This window comes from Microtus ochrogaster, linkage group LG2, assembly GCF_000317375.1.
Source record: "Microtus ochrogaster isolate Prairie Vole_2 linkage group LG2, MicOch1.0, whole genome shotgun sequence".
NCBI lineage: Eukaryota > Metazoa > Chordata > Mammalia > Rodentia > Cricetidae > Microtus > Microtus ochrogaster.
In genome coordinates, this window is record NC_022028.1 from 28,380,298 (window position 1) to 28,393,373 (window position 13,076).

The 13,076-nt window shown below is 46.3% G+C and overlaps 1 protein-coding gene across 2 annotated transcripts in view; it reads right to left on the reverse strand.

Annotated features, from left to right (window-relative positions):
* Positions 1 to 13,076, reverse strand: part of Uxs1 (UDP-glucuronate decarboxylase 1) — a 66,004-nt gene that overhangs the window by 18,451 nt on the left and 34,477 nt on the right. For both annotated transcript variants that reach the window (XM_005360005.3, XM_005360006.3), the window contains exons 7-9: positions 8,938 to 9,042; positions 7,506 to 7,565; positions 4,637 to 4,758 (exon numbers count right to left, since the gene is read on the reverse strand). In XM_005360005.3, coding sequence (XP_005360062.1) covers positions 4,637 to 4,758; positions 7,506 to 7,565; positions 8,938 to 9,042 — 287 coding nt within the window. The remainder of the gene's footprint in view (positions 1 to 4,636; positions 4,759 to 7,505; positions 7,566 to 8,937; positions 9,043 to 13,076) is intronic.

Here is a 13,076-nt window from a genome sequence, read left to right on the forward strand (position 1 = left end):
AAACCAAGAAGCTATCAACAAATGACGTCTACTTGCAAAGGAAAAACTAGTTTTCTCCAATGGAGTCTCACTAGGAACATTAACCACACTTAAGGTTAGTAGACAGCTAACACAAAATGACCTTGGTGGTATTTTTATAAACTTTTGTCTCACATTGCTTTGTTTAGGCAGTTTTTGTCTCACTGGTCTTTTGTTTGTGTATTATGGTTTCCGATTTTCTGTCTGTATGTGTTTCTTGTGTTTTTGCCTTGTTACTTTTTTTTAATTTTGGTTTGTTTGTTTTCTTTGTATTTTCTAAAGAGAAAAAGAAGGCTTGGGTGGGAGGGTAGGATCTGGGAAGAGTTGGGGGAGGAGAAACCATAATCAAAATATATTGTTAAAAAACTATTTTCAATTAAAAAAGAGGGATCAAGTAGAGTGTTTCTCAGGCACCCCACAAGGATGAGAGGACTACATGGTAGAATCCCACAGCACTCTAGGATTAATCACAGGCCTGGGGAAGAGAAACCGGATAAGGGACTAGTATGCCATCCCACAAGGGTAAGCTGGCATCAGACAGGGCACTGTTCACTTACAGTGGCTAAATCTTGAGGTATGAAGTCAAACGGCTCTCCCTCAAGACTGCTCTGAAATATAAGCTATGTTCTATCAAGTCATAAACGCTGTAGCACGATCACTCTACAATGATGAAAAGTCCTTAACAGACAGAGGAGCACTACATAGGCTGGGGATTGGGTCTACCCAGAAGGCCACCCCCCACTATACAAAGACCTGTCCTGCAGGAGAAGCATTGAGTATACGGACTCTGCCATGCTTCCTTATTCCTTCCCACACCCTGCATGTGGGTGAAGCAATGAGGGCAAGAGGCTGAATCATTTTATTCTCTGCTGCTTCTCACACTTGAACCTAAGGACAAAGTCTTGGCCACTGGGGAATGTGGTTCACTAGGCTGATGACTCTCAGATTCACTCTGGAGAGTGGCAGGTCACATAGGGTGGGAGATGGCAGATGTGTCTGTAGTTGCCTGACAACCCTCTTCAACTGACTACTTTAGCAGTGGATCCATTATCCAGCCATCCACAGTCAGCAAGGAGGGTGACTATAGTACAGAGAGATATCATGGGGGCAGTATATGCCTACGAGTTTTACTACAGTGTATTGCTACATTGCTCTATTTTGTTACCGCAAGCAATCTCTTACTATACCTAACTCATATTAAATTTTATCATAGTTATATACACCCAGAAAAAGCATAACATGTATATAGATTCCTGCACTTTCAGTTTCAGATACCCACTGGGGTCTTGAAGTTTATCTCCTTCAAAAATAATAGGGGACTGTTATTAACTGACGTGGGATTCCCCTCTGTATGCTGTGAATACCATTGGTTAATAAAGAAACTGTCTTGGGCCCGCGCAGGGAATAAAGGTAGGTGGGGAAAACTAAACTGGATGCTGGGAAAAAGAAGGAGTAAAGGAGAAGCCATGGAGCTGCTGCCAGAAACAGACATGGGGAACCTTCCCAGTAGGCCACAAGCCTCATGGTAAAATATAAAATAATGGAGATAGGTTAAATTAATATGTAACCATTAAGAAGCTAGAGTTAATGGGCCAAGCCATGATTTAAATAATATAGTTTCTGTGTGATTATTTTGGGGCTGAGCAGCCAGGAACCAACAAGCAGCCTCCCTCCAACAGACTACTACATTAACAAGTGGACCCTCTTATAGTTGCTATGCATCAGGTTATACTGACACCACTGAAAAGTCAGGAGGGAGTGGATACCACACTGCAAATGCCTATGTGGGGTGGCAGGATGTGGCCAGTGGGCACCCTGGGAACGAGGCCAGGGCCAGCAAACGCAGCAAGTCCTCTAGGGCGAGTTTTACCCATGGAACACTGGGCTTGTTGGGCTGCTTATTTTCTTTCAATTTAAGTGTAATGTACATAGCAACTAGTATGCTGATGCCAAAAAATAAATGAAAGCTATGCCCTCAAGGTTACTGCCCCAGATGACTTCTGACTTCAAGTTCTCCCTCTGCTCTGTTGGTCCGTGGTTCTATGAATGGCGTCCTGTTATGCAGACCCAGCTGAGAGAGTGGGTGGGCCATGACTTCAGAAGCAGACTCACAGAGGGCTAGGAGGGCAAATGTAGCCTGAGCCCTGACCATAGCCCCAGGGCGAGCCCCCACATTATAAAATCTCCATCCCACAGGCACATAGCAAACTAGTTCCTCCCTGACAAGTTCAAACTATTCATGAAGGACGCTCTGTCCTTTGATCTCCATAAAACATGTGCCATGAAATAGAACTTTACACTGAATATATTAGGTAGTTCACTAACTATGAGAATCACGGAAAACAACCTTTAAGAAAATGCAGTTTTACTTAATAAAAAAGGCTATTCAGATTGCTATTTGTCTTGTTTACATTTTCATTCTTTACACTGGATTTTTTTTTACACACCATGCAGAGCCCTGAAAAAAAAGATAATTATTAACAAAAAGGGATACATTCTTGAGTGTAAAAAACTAGTCATTAAAATAACCAAACCAACAATATGCTAATATACACCACTCAGATTTTCTAACAGCAGAAACCCTAACAACTTAATTGCTTTTCTCTAAAACTACCAGAAAAGGCTGCATAGTTAGAACTCAAAACTGATGCCACCACAGAGTGACTAGTAATATTAAGCTCCAGTTGAGCAGCAACTAGGATCTAGAGTATCACCACGTGGGCTGCTGTTTTGGGCATCATCAGCGACTGTGCTTACTGCCCTAGAGTTGATGCCCCTGGATTCGAACTGTGTCACCTTCTTACTCAGCAGTACTTTCTTACCCACAGCAACCTGTCAAGACAGCAGGACAGAGCATGCTGCACAGACATCCAGTCACAGGCTCAACCTCTACTTAGGGGCCAGGGTTCTAGGAGCAGGTTTGGAGCCCACTCTTTTATCTGAACAGCAGGCAACCTACACACAACTCAAGGATGCTTTGTGCAAAGAGGGAAGATTAAACAGACCTAGACAAAGCCAAAGCAATTGCTGCCACTCTAGCCGCAGCTCCTGATCCTTTGTGCATGCCTAAAGTGCTCACCCAGGTTAAGAGGAAAGGCGGCATTTCTCTCCCTCCTGAGAATCTACTCAGACCCAGAGGAACAGGTGCCAGGGTGCATCTTTGAGTTGGCTGAAGTCACGGTCTAGACTCATGGCTCTTCCTATGTGAGAACCCACTATTTACAGCAGGGGGAACTGGGACATAAAGCTGGACGCTCACCCCATGATTTACATTACATCTATTAGAACTCAGGCCTACCGCTGGCAGAGAAAGAAAGCAGAGAGGTCTAAAGCCTGATATCCACACAAGTTATTTTAGCACTAAAAACCAGAGGAAGCTAAGTGCTCCAGGCCCATCATAAAGAGGCAGCTTCAGTTTCATGTTGTACGGTTATCCATGGAGCAGAATGACTCAGTCTCCAGAAAGTAGCCAGAAGCCAAGGACTGCCCCAGAGCCTTGTTTCCACACCCCAGTACCAGGTACTCACATACAGTCCTCCTTGCTTGCCCATTGGCTAGATGAGGTAGACAGCATATCTATACACGGCTGTACTGAAACTACAGTCCATACCCATGGTTACTTCCCATCATGCCCTGCTTCAATAAAAAACAAGTTCCTGAGGACCAGAGAGTGCTGGCCCAGCACAGAACAAATTCAGTGAGAAAATTCATGGACCAGCACAGGACCTCACCTGACCATACAGCATGCCCTCTGCTGCTTAGCCCAATGCTACAGGGCAAAGCCACAAGCCCACAACAGAGGTCAGAGGTAAGAAGTGAGTGCCCAGCCATCTCCAACTCATGTTACAGTACAGTCAGCAAGGGAACCTTGGCCTCTTGGTCTGTGTGTGAGATGAAACAGCCATGATGGAAGAGCCCAGTGTAACAAAGAATAAGGCAGGTGGGAGAGGGCGGTGAAATAAAAACTCCCCTGGAGGTCCACAGTAAAGCACCCAGCGGCATTGAAGTACCCAGTAATTCCATTCTACACTTAAGAGATGACGAGCACGATGATTTAAAAATTCTACCAAGGCTAGTGAGGTGGCTCAGAGGGTGAAGTGCATGCTGTATAAAGATGAAGGTCAGAGCCCCAGACTCAACATCAAAACCAGATGGGCAAGGCAGCCACCATAACTCACTGGGAGGAAACAGGATTCCTGGAGCAAGCTGGCTAGCAAGGCCTGATACCTCCATAAAAGTGCTCCTGCATGCAGATGTACATGTGCCCCCATACATGAACATAAATACACATATATAATAAATATTTAAAAATTAAATAAAGATTAAAAATAAACCACACCAACTCTGAGGCCTTTGAAAAAGAGGCAGATGTTAGCTGCTGATGGGGCAAAATGACACCAGGGACACATGCTGTTCCCAGCCCTCTCAGAGTACAGGAAACAAGTTCATCTCATTCTGGAAACGAGGAGCTATGCAGAAAGGTTGGCAGTGCTATTCATCTGTAACGGTGGACACCAAGCCTGCCCAACACTGGTTGGTGTCATCGGCCCTGCGGTTGACCCTGCACAGAGAGTGCCTCACACGTGTCTAGAGCACCAGTATGAGTCTCGACCAATACCTGCTTCATGTAGGCATAGCACATGGTCTCCGCAACACGTTTGCCCTCGTCGTAGCAGGCCCGGGGTCCTATGGGATTGACGTGGCCCCAGTAGTCCTCACTCTGAGGGTGGACCTCGGGATCTGTGAGAAAGCACGAGACAATGAGACTTCACTTTTCCTCTCCCACGCAGCTCCCAGCTCATTACTAGGAACAATGTCTATTTATGACGGGCCTAGGAAACCATATACAACAGAGAGACGTGCTCAAGGGAAGCTGTGCTGTGACCCCGTCCTCAGTTTCAGGCCCTCTGGCATTCTCTCTGCCTCAGTAGTCAGGACAGCAGCCCACACATGAAAAAGCAGAGGGTCAGGGTTTCTGATTTTGTTGTCCCTCTATTCCCTAAGTTATGTTTGATGTTTGGATGGTGACACAAACTGTGGAAGACACGGGGCAGGGTCTTCTGAGGTGTGCAGTGAGAATAAAGCAGACACAGGAAGGTCTAAAACAGCCTTTCTGTGGAGCGTGATGGTTTTCATGTGTTCCTGTCCAACAAATCTGAGGTCCGTGACAAAGACAATCCTGGGGCCCTGTGCAGGGCAGATGCTGGGGCAACAGATCCACAGGCAAACAGAATTCCCAATCCTTGCTTCTCTACTGCATAAATAAATCAATACTTTAAGATGTATCCAAGGAATAAACTATTTAAAATAACCAAATAACAAACCCTTTAACTCCTGTATTTGTAGAATATGAATTAATATATACTTTAACTAGTGCACCAATACCTTCCCACATATATATGTGCATCCAACCATGCTATAAAATGCTATAAATCTCTCTCAAGAAATATAGACAAAGCCATAAGCAACTCTGTGTTATAAATCCATAGCTGATTTATTTTGCACATGGTTTAACCCTAGACTTGTCAGGAAAAGAGAGAGGAGAATAATGTACGGGTGGACCCTTGGCACATGGACCTGAGTCAGCTAAGCCTTCAGAAGGCAGCTTTGAGTCTGTAATCTTGTAAGGTGTAGAGCGAGGCTTGAGTCTTGAGGGATAATTCCCCCAGCAAGAGGCAAGTTACACATGAGAGAAGAGGTCTAAGGCAAAGACTCCCTGAACAAGAAAACTAATGACTTACATCCATAAAGATATGACCAAGATCACTCTTTCTCCTGGCTCCGGACAGACCAGATCCCAGAGGGTGTGCCCAGACATTTCTGGCACAGGAGGAAGCCATGAATAGCCATTCTGTCTTGGCATCACACTGGGCTGGAATGCCCAGGGCGTCAAGCTTCTCAAAAAGCTCCTTCACAAAATCACTTCAGAAAAACTGTGGGGGCGGGGACAGGGGTGGGGGCAGGGGGGTAAAGGGCCTGGAAGGTGACTCAGTAAAGTAAACAGAAAAAGGCTGGGTGTAGCAGTAGCCACCTTGTAATCTCAGCATCAAGGAGGCAGAGCCGGGTAGATTTCTGGGGTCTGCTGGCCAGGCACCCTACCCTACTTGGTGAGCTCCACACTAGGTGAACAACACTCAGGAACCAGACTCGAGAGTATTCTCTGCCCTTCACAAATGCATGTGCACCTACATGCACCTGGAATACCTACATGTGTATGTGTATGTGAGCAGGTATGTACACGAAGGTTTAATAAAAATGATTCTTTGCCATGTGTGGTAGTGAGCGCATACCATCTTGGCACAAGTGGAAGTCAGCCTAAGCTACATAGCACACTGGAGCCCAGCTGGGCTGTATTCTGTTTCAAAAGACAAAATAGAACGAGGGAAAGTTTTCTGACCCTTGCCCTCCTCATCCCCATTTTGTGAGGCTGCCATCATAGGCAGACGCTCCACTAACAGCACCAGTGGAGAACGTGACAAACCACAGGTACCACATTTCCTAAGACTCCCAAAACACAGCTCTTACCAAATACGCAGTAAATGCTGGTGAGGAAGGCAGGGTGTCCCAGCCTTTCAGACAGAGATGGCAGGGACTAGGGCACCTACTTTGTCCTTTAATTGCCCAGAACCTCAAAGAAAAGGAGGATGTGCTACCCTTCCACGGCAGCCAGAATTTTTACTCTCTGTGGAATTTCCCTACGGCTATGTGGTTGCTCAACCTGGCAAAGTTACTTCAAAAGTGGTCTCTTTCAACTTTACACCTTAACATCCTCATTTCCCTTGATCAGAAGGATGTAAAAAGAGAAAAAAATACACCAGAACAGGGTCAGGGGCCCCATTGTTCCAGGTGGAGGGTCTTCCACACCATGTAGCCACCTAGTTTTGGACTGTGTAGGAACCAACATGAATTGAAAATCCAGCCCCCTTCCAGTTCCTGACCCAAGTTCCTGGGTGTTGAAGCTCCAGAGAGACCATGAAGGTGGTGGGGAGGTAGCATGTGGCCTGGTGTTTACTGGCACGATCCAAGTTCCCGAGTGTTGAAACTCTGGAGAGACTGTGAAGGTGGTGGGCAGGTAAAATGTGGCCTGGCAGTTATTGGCACTAAGTGTTCTTTCAGTGATCTTTCTGTAACAGGTGAGACAATGAGCAAGTGTCCACCACCAGCTCTCAGGTTACCCCGCAGGTGGTTGGTGGCTGGCCAGGCAGCACTCACGGCTCTCACTGCAGAATAATGTGCCAGCAACAGTGAAGAGCGATTTCATGTTGGTGATCTCTGAGATGTTTTCAGAGCAGAATGGAGAAACTCCACCTCCTCATCACTGGACAACTCACCTGACCCAGGCCTCACAGAAGAGGCACCAAAGAGAGGCTGTGTCGACAGGTTGAGCCTTCTAAATGGAATCTTGGACTCTGATTACATCTTACCTAGGATAGGACGCAAACAGCCCCATGGGTCAGTGGGCATCTTTCAGGGGCCCCACCACTCACCTCCATATACCTCAGATGTGGAGGCCAGGAGCAGACGGGCACCCACACGCTTGGCCAGTCCTGCAGAAAGTGTACACACCATCAGAGAAACCGTCAGCTTACATGGGCACTTACATTTGTGTGTGTGTCTGTGTGTGTTGGGGGGGGGACAATTTAAACAATGTTAATCATGGAATATATTCTAATCATGGTTTCCCCTTCCAACTCCCCCCAGCTCCTCCCCACCGACCCATGCACCCAACTCTCTCTCTCTCTCAAACAAGCAGGCAAGCGAAAAACAAACAAACTGGAATTTTAAAATTCTGAAAGAAAAAGAACAAGAAACACACACACACACATATCCACTCAAAAACAAACCCCACGCAAACACAAAATTTTGGAAACCATAATATATAAGCCTTACAAATACAAAATTGGAAACCATAACGCACAAGCAACAAACCTGTAAGCCATACAATGCCCAAACACTGCATTATGAGACACAAAAGTCTACAAGAAGAGCATTGCACTTGGTTTGCCTTGACCATCTCTGCTGGGCTTCGGGCCTACCTGACTGTAGTTAATATACCCAGTGAGGATCCACTGGGGAAAAGCAATTTTTCCTCTGCAAGCAGATGCCAGCTGGAGAAAGCTTCTTTGTTAGGAGTGGGAACGCATGCTTATCTACTGTGTCCTCTCAGTGCTGGGAACCTGTCTATCTGTGCAGGTCCTGTATGTGGTGTTGCCACAGTCTCTCTGAGTTCTCATGTACATCAGTCCTCTAGTGTGTGGAAGACTGTTTTCTGAATCATCTTTTGCGGCTACCCTATATTTTACTAAGTAACCAGCCTGGCAGGCCCCACAACAAGACAGGATGCTTCTCATCCTACTCCCCAGATGGCATACCTACTACCTCTTCTGCATACCCAACCTGGGCAACTACCTGCATCCTTCTGCTGTCTTCCAGGCTCCACACACAGACATCTTTTAGAATGGAGCCACCACAACCCCAAGTCCTGCCCCAAACCTACACTCAGCACCCACGGACAAGAGCTAGACAGTCACCAAGTGTGGGGTCAAGCAAACATGGAGAGTCCTCCAAACTTTTCCAGACTCCCAACATAGAGTGGGAAAGGCCATCACCTTCTTAACCCTGCAGCTTCCTACCCTCAGGCTGAGGTGAAAAGAGCTACAGTTAAGAATGAATCTTCTATCGGAATACTGTAGAGAAAAAGAAATATGTACTGGCTTTGCTGGTAAATCAAAGTACACAGGGTTCAAGCACTGACTCCACATGGAAAAGGGACGAAGTTACAGGATTTGGTACAATCTAAGTTTGAGCAATCAAAGGGGTCTTGGAATATATGTTATAGATGGAAGTCTTGCTACTGTGCACACATGGAATTGCTTGTAATAGCTCCAGAAAGAGAGAGAAAAAAGACAGCTTACTGACCCAACATGTTTAGCGTTCCGATTGTATTAGTCTTCAGTGTCTTGATGGGGTTGTACATGTAGTTTGGAGGGGAGGCTGGAGATGCCAAATGGTAAATCTGGTCAACTAAAGAGGCAAAAGAGAAGTACATTATTTACAAAAAAAATGACTTTGTTTCTAAATCAGAAACTCTTGGGCACTATAGTATAAAGCAATAGCACCAGTTTTTCTTGTGCTGAAATTCTCCTTGCCAATATATTGTTGCCGACAGATACCAATTACATCCTTAACAACTTCAAACAAAGCGAATACTAATAATAATCACAAAGAAATTTATCTTAGAATAACTCTTTAGTATATGTATAACTGTAGCATTTATTGAAGATGAAAGCAAATCTACACTAAGGAGATGGATGATTTTTACTTTTACATAAAGAATATAATCTTGGTTGAACATTGCTACCGTGGGGCATAAGCACCTTAATGCTTTTTCAGAGCTGATGAAGATTTCCACTTCAGAATCATCCATGCTGAGAGCATCACTTCCTGTAAGTGTGCAGTTCAAACAGCAGAGTGTGCTTAGGACGGTTTAGAAAACTTTGGAAACTCTGGCTATTTCCAAGTTAGCAACCTAGATAGCATTTTTAAAAGTCAAACTCCATAACATAAACACAGTTCCTAAAACACAATAGTCTCAAATCTGAGCACGGCGTGGCACTGCACCGCAGGAAATGCATAAATGCATTGTGCATACAGTGCAATGTGCATGCTATGTGTTCAGTTCAAGGCTACAGTGAGTATGCACAATGAAACATGGGCGAGTACTGCCAGAAATGCCTGAGTCATTACAAATTTGACGTTTCATTTGTTTGTTTTCCTTTTTTTTTTTTTTGACAGAGTCTCACAAAGTCAGGACCCTGCCTTGCCTCTAATTCCCAAGTGCCTGGATTCCCAGTGTGTCCCTCAGCTACAGAACAAGCTTAAGTCAGTCTGGGCTACATAAGACCCTGCCCAAAGAGGCAGAGCCAGGGGAACCAAGAGGAAGAGTGCCTCTTGTGAGCCCACTGCACCTCTCTGACATCGAACAAAAGCCATGAAGCTCTAACCCACTCCTGTGCATCACTTGAGTCCAGCCTTCTGCAAGGCTCCCCCTGATGCCATCATGTATGGGAAACTTCCTGCTGCCCTACTCAGAAGTAATTCCTCTTGGGCTGGTCACTCATGCTGCTAGCATGAGTTAGTTGATCTATGGGCTGCTAGCATGTGAATTGATCTATCTGCCCAGAAACCAACAAGCTATTTGGGCACTGTTTTCTCACCTCCACTTAGACAGGACCACAGACCACAAACGCAGAGTCACAAGGCCACTGCAGTGATTAGCTGCAATTGACTCTGGAAACAGTCAATGGGAAACAAATAGCCGTCCACAGTGCCTGAGCCCCAGCCCTTGGGAGCAGCACCGAGAAGAGAGTGGTGAACAAGATATAAACTAGGTCTTTTCCACTCCCTCCCCACTTAGAGCTAGGCTATCTGGTTTGCTTTACTGCTATCTGACAGGTTGGCCCTCCAATTTCCCTGGAAAGATGAGGGGTGTCCTGCACAGTTACATCAGGATCTCTTCTGAAACAGGACTTAGGTGCAGTGGCCCACTTAAGGAGAACCTGGACACTACATGAAAATTCAGGTTCTACAGAGCCTGTTTCCCTGTGTACGTGTGTTCTGCCTGTAACACTGCCCGCAATACCCCTGTTCTTGTCCTAAAAAGGACATTGCATGGACTGTTGATTTAATTAATCTGCTGAGGAATTACGAAGAGGAAAGGAAAAACAAGTTCAAAGCCTTGAGCGATATTAATAACTGGCTCTGGAATGTAAATAAAGCTACAAAGTTAACAGCGCTCACCATCCAGAGAAAAAGCCTGAGAACATGTCAGCCGTGAGTTCAAAACACAGTAGAATGAGCCTAACACTCGGGCTGGAAGTGGGAGTGGTTCATCCACTGCACCCGCTGCTCTATGGCGTCTCTGGATGCAGGCTTGCAGGCTGCCAGCGCTGCTGCCCTGACCCTTTTGCATTTACAAGGCTATGGGCTGTGAGCTTAGCTAGAAAAAGAAATCTAAAGAAAAATCCCATGAGACTTTCAGTCACCAGGCACGCTTCCCCAAAGCAGGCACTTGCCTGCAGGCTGGGAAAAGTGGAGCAGGAGGGCACTGAGGCTTGCCGGGGAGGGGGAAAACTGGTACGAGAAAGGGGTTTCCCACGTTTGCTGCAGGTGAAGAACTTCTGAGAGAACCCAGAGCCATTTTCAGAAGCCACCAGAGAAATCAGGAGTTGCCTTCCTCCAGACACAGATCCTTATGCACCCAGCTGCGGAATAACATGTTCTCCTGCTGTCCCTGGTGGCACTAAGATTCCCCTGGATGGTGCCTGTGCTATGAACAGCACTGGTACACACCAGCTAAGGACAGCACCACGATACTGGTATCACTAGGAGTCGCTCTGTAAAAATGTGCATAAAGAAAGCTTCAGTAAGATTCTCTTTTCTATACGTCAAAGACCGCAGAAATGCAGTTAGCCCTGTTTTCATAGGATCTATATCCACAGTCGAGACTAACCATAGATCAAAACTATCCCTAGGACTGCATCTATATTGAACACATGCAGCCTTTCCCTGCCATGATTCTAAATATTGCGACCATGGTGCATTTGAGGCTATGGGTGTGCTTGCTTCTGTGTGGGACCTGAGCATCTATGGATGCTGTAGCCATGGGGATCTGGGACCGTCCTCCACGGACACTGTCTTCTCTAGGATTTATACAGCTGTGATAAAACACTATGAGGGGAAAGGTTTATTTCATCTTACACTTCCATATCATAGTTCATCATTGAAGGAAGTCAGGGCAGGAACTCTTGACAGTAATCTGGAGAGAGGAACTAATACAGAGGGCATGGTAGAACCGTGCTTAACTGGCTTGTCCGTCTTCATGGCTTTCTCAGCTTGCTTTATTATAGCACCTAGGCCCAAGGGTGGAACTGACCACAGTGAGTTGGGACTTCCAATATCAATCAAGAGAATACACCCACAGACTTGCCCAAAGGGCAATCTAGTGGGGCATTTTCTCAGGTGAGGTTTTCTCTTCTCAAACCACTCTAGCTGTGTCAAGCTGACACAATGAAGCAGCTAGCACAGGCACTCAGGGAGGACTGTTCTGGATGTGCACCTAGCATAGGGCTAAGTAGGCCCCAGCCTCATCCGTGACTGCAGTATTTACAGGGAGAAGCAGGGTGCCAGGACACGGACAAACTTTCACACTCCTTTCAGCTCCATGGAAGAGTGGGACTGGGCCTTGGTTCCTATCAAACAGAACTCCAGGTGAAGGCTGCCCATGCCAGCGGCCTGGCACGTTTCAGGGTTCTCTTTCTCGTGTGCCCACAATGCTCTGCATGAAGCCCTCTGTTACAAATTAAACAGACAACACCTCTGAGACCTACCACCTCCTTCAGGATATATTTGCACTGGTGCGTAATAAGCAAAGTTGAGACATTAATTCATAATTACAGTTAACTAAAATGTTCTCATGAGCACAATATGTCCCTAATGATTATGTCACCAAGGACCCAAGCCCCTCTGCACACACTTTCAAAAGCCTGCTTTTCACCTGGGAGCCCATGAGAGGCAGCCCAGCATCTCTTACTTCCCCCTCCCCGGTGTCCTTTCCCAGGCCTCTCCCAGCACTGAAGCATTTGGGAAGGAGTTGCTGTGGGCTGGGTGTAAATGAGGGTATCCACCGCTGGCACATGAACACAGGAAAAGCTGAGCTTGCCAACGGGATAGTGTGGGTATTAGTGCTACCAAGCACTCTCGCCCCTTCTCCCCTAGGCTCTTTCATGGGTGCTGCTGCTGTCTGAGCGCTGCAGAAGTGCTGGTCTCCACATCTGTGTTTACGCAGATGCTGGAAAACCAAAAGAGAAGAGTTCCCAGCAAGGTGCAGGCTTTTTGCCTCAGGAGCCTGCACCAGAGTCCTGGGAAGACCATTACAGAAGCACGGAGAACGGCTTTTGAAGTAGGTTTCTGACAGCTTCAATTACCAGCACTCTAACACCCAACAAGGAGAGGGAGACTATACTAAGTTCATACGATGAGACTTTGTAGTAATGTTG